General features: G+C 42.1%; 1 protein-coding gene across 1 annotated transcript; it reads right to left on the reverse strand.

Annotated features, from left to right (window-relative positions):
- Positions 1 to 770: 770 nt before the first annotated feature.
- LOC104420400 (UPF0481 protein At3g47200-like) lies at positions 771 to 2,384 on the reverse strand. The gene has a single exon (XM_010032252.2). The coding sequence runs from the start codon at positions 2,382 to 2,384 to the stop codon at positions 771 to 773; it is 1,614 nt and encodes a 537-aa protein (XP_010030554.2).
- Between the last annotated feature and the right edge of the window lie 704 nt (positions 2,385 to 3,088).

The raw sequence follows: 3,088 nt of genomic DNA on the forward strand, positions 1-3,088 counted from the left end.
CAATCGGCCACAAAGGAGGAAGAATGAGAGAAAAGAAAAAAAGAAAGAAGAAAAAAAGGAAAAATATAATAAAAATATTAAAAAATTAAAAGAAATAACAAAATTATACAATTCTACTAAATGCATTTTTTCCAAGAATAGAAATTTTGTACAGTTACCAAGCGCATCTTTATATTCAAATATTATTCTAGGGAACAAAAAAAAAAAAAAATCATTTTGATAAAAATTTGTTTTTGAAAACAGAATCATTACCAAACTCGTCCTAAATTTTTGTCACAAAAAAGGTGGCTACTCAATGTAGGCATGCCTTTTTGGCCTAGCAAAAAGACAAACTTTACTTTTCTTTTTTGGATGGATTGTTGTTTTTGCCTTTTCTTTTTCAGAGCCATTTTATATCACCTCTTAAAAGAATGCTTTGGAACTTTAGCTCAATTTTATCATAAAACGTTACTTTCATTACTTAATTTAAACACCTAATAGAAGTACAGAAAGAAAGAAAGATTTGTGAGTGGAAAATTGTAATTTTGCATAAAATGATTATAAGATGATTTTCGAGAAACATAACATCATATTGAATTCGAAATTGCGTGATAAATATAATTCATGCTGTTTAAATTCAACCAATCACATCTTCTTTTCACTAGGATCTCCAGCATTCATATGCAAAGTGGCTGTTAATAGTCAATTAGCCACAATCATTATTCCCATATTTTCACCAGAATTTTATCACTCACCAGGCGCTCATCAGATAATCTCAACTCCATGAGAAATCAAGAGCGCGGCCTGTAGTAGCCATAGGCTCCATAGAAGGTCTGTGTGAAAGTAAGCACAAGTAAAATGAAAGCAGCAATTAAGGAAATGATTGACCAGGGATTGTCGAAGTACTCAAGCTTGAGACTGGCTATCCAGTGATGCCTTTTGTAGCTGGAGTAAGTGTTCACCTCTTCAGCCACTTTATAGAGATAACTGTCGTTGATGTCAAATAACACCTCCTTGGAAAGCTGGTTGAAGAGATCAGCGACCTCGATGTTGCTCCCAAGCCAATCCTCAATGATCCCGCATTCATGGAGATGTCCCACATCCTCAGGGGAGTTAATCAAGTTGACCATGAAGATTATGTATGAGGTGATGACTTTGGTGCAATTGATGTGACACTGCTCGAAGGCTATCAAGTTGAGGAAGAGTGACCTTGTCCCATCATGGACCAGAAGTTGGGGGATCTTAAGGGTCCCACCCTTGAACTGGATGTCCCATAACCTATCCGTCTCCCCCTTTCTGAACTTGATGCCACCTTTTCGGAGCTCTGTCACGCAAGGGATGCGCTGTTGCAGCTTATGCTTATGTTTATGCTCATGCTTCTGCTCCTGCTTCCGCTTCCACTCTATGCCTGGGTACAAGAGGCTCCGCCGGAACAATTCAAGGCAAGGGAGCTCGCCTTCCTGGAGTAAAGGGTCGAACTCCAGCCTGTTGATACTAATGGAGTAAAGCATGTTCTTTGTAGGCGTCAGAGGGTAGAAGAACTGAAACGCTAGCTTGGCCAAGAGACCCGTCTCTTTGGGTTGGCCACACAGGATGCAAAAGAGCCGTTCGAGTATGAATAGTGGGATCTGATTCTCAAGCATGATCATGTCTCGTCGGATTATAGGCGCTAATCCCATAAACGAGAACACAGGGTCATTCTGATCGTAGCCAAGTTCCTTGAAACCCATGGAGAATCCCCAGAACAACTCGATCACAAAGCACCCGTCTAGAACCATCATCTCCGCGAACTCGTCGCTGCTCATGTTTATCTTCCCCTCGTAGCAGGTGCGAGCTCGATCCTCAACGTCCTTCACCGAGTCTGGATAGGGTACTATCTTGTAATTGTTGGTGCGCCTGAGCATGCGATGGAGGCAGCGCCACTTTAGCCCGTCCATCTGGCGGAGGTGCTTTTTATCGTGGTAGTATGGACCGAGCGAGACGACTTGGGGGACGTAGGTGTTGTCCTTGCCATCCTTGAGATAGTGCGGGATCTGGTAACTGGAGAGCTTTTCCCATGGGCGCGCATTGTGCTCCTGGCCAGCTTTCTTGAGGTTCTCTTTGATGGAGATGATCCACAAGGACTCAGGTGGCCCAAGCTCATCTTCAGCCCCGTCATCGACCCACAAGGAGTCGTCTCGTGGGTGATCCTGGTGTTTTTGAGGCTGTTGTTGGTGGTGGTGGTCGATTTTTGATTCTGTGGATTCGGCCCCGTCGTCGTTGACCACGATTCGGTGATCCTCGGGTGGATCTTGATGAGGCTTTTGGGGTGAGGATTCCCCAGTTTGTCCGCAGAGCATGGCAGTAAAAACACGCTTCCACAACCGGGACAGCCATTTGTGGTCTTCTTCGAAAATTGAAACCATTTCTCGCATAGAATTGGTCTATGTTTCACTGCCTCCGCTTTTCTTGGGTTTCACAAAGCAGAGTTGGTACTCTAATATCGAGCGTTATTGGAACGAAGGAGAGATTATTCCAACTTCGTGATTCAAAACGCGTTATATAATATCCTAGCCTCTATGATGTCAGGCCAATTTCGTAATTTTACTAATGTATAAGGGAGATAAACAATGCAGCTCACCTTGCCTATACTACAAGGTGCAATTATTGGATTTGCTTTTAATTGGACACCTCATGCTCCACGTGAAACATATATATATAGTTCCCCTGCTCCATCACAGAGAATGGTTGGGTTTTAATTTTGCGCCGCTTAGCCTTTTAATTAGATTTTCATAGGCTGATATAATTTAATTATCCAAATATAGCGGCATTTTGCATCTTGCATGCACTTTTAATCAGATTTTCAAAATTAATGTTGTGATTTACCTTGTCCAATGAACTTGGGTTGAGAGAAGAAGTTGGTTAAGGAGAGGAGGGAGTCTCCATACTCCATAACCCATCACCTTTTTGCCAAGCTAGCAATGACATGTGATTGAGAGTTTGATTCCCCACTTTTTCAAGGGACGTTGGAGGTGGAGACGTTTATTTTTATGTAAAGGAGTCGATTCCTACATTTTACAAAAAGGCAGGGGTAAAAATTTAAAAGTGGATTGAGGGTTAAAGTAGGACA

Source organism: Eucalyptus grandis, chromosome 9, assembly GCF_016545825.1.
Source record: "Eucalyptus grandis isolate ANBG69807.140 chromosome 9, ASM1654582v1, whole genome shotgun sequence".
Classification (NCBI taxonomy): Eukaryota; Viridiplantae; Streptophyta; class Magnoliopsida; order Myrtales; family Myrtaceae; genus Eucalyptus; species Eucalyptus grandis.

What these genes read in the sequence shown, in the direction of transcription:
- LOC104420400 (XM_010032252.2), bottom strand. Translation starts at nt 2,384, where the DNA reads ATGGTTTCAATTTTCGAAGAAGACCACAAATGGCTGTCCCGGTTGTGG.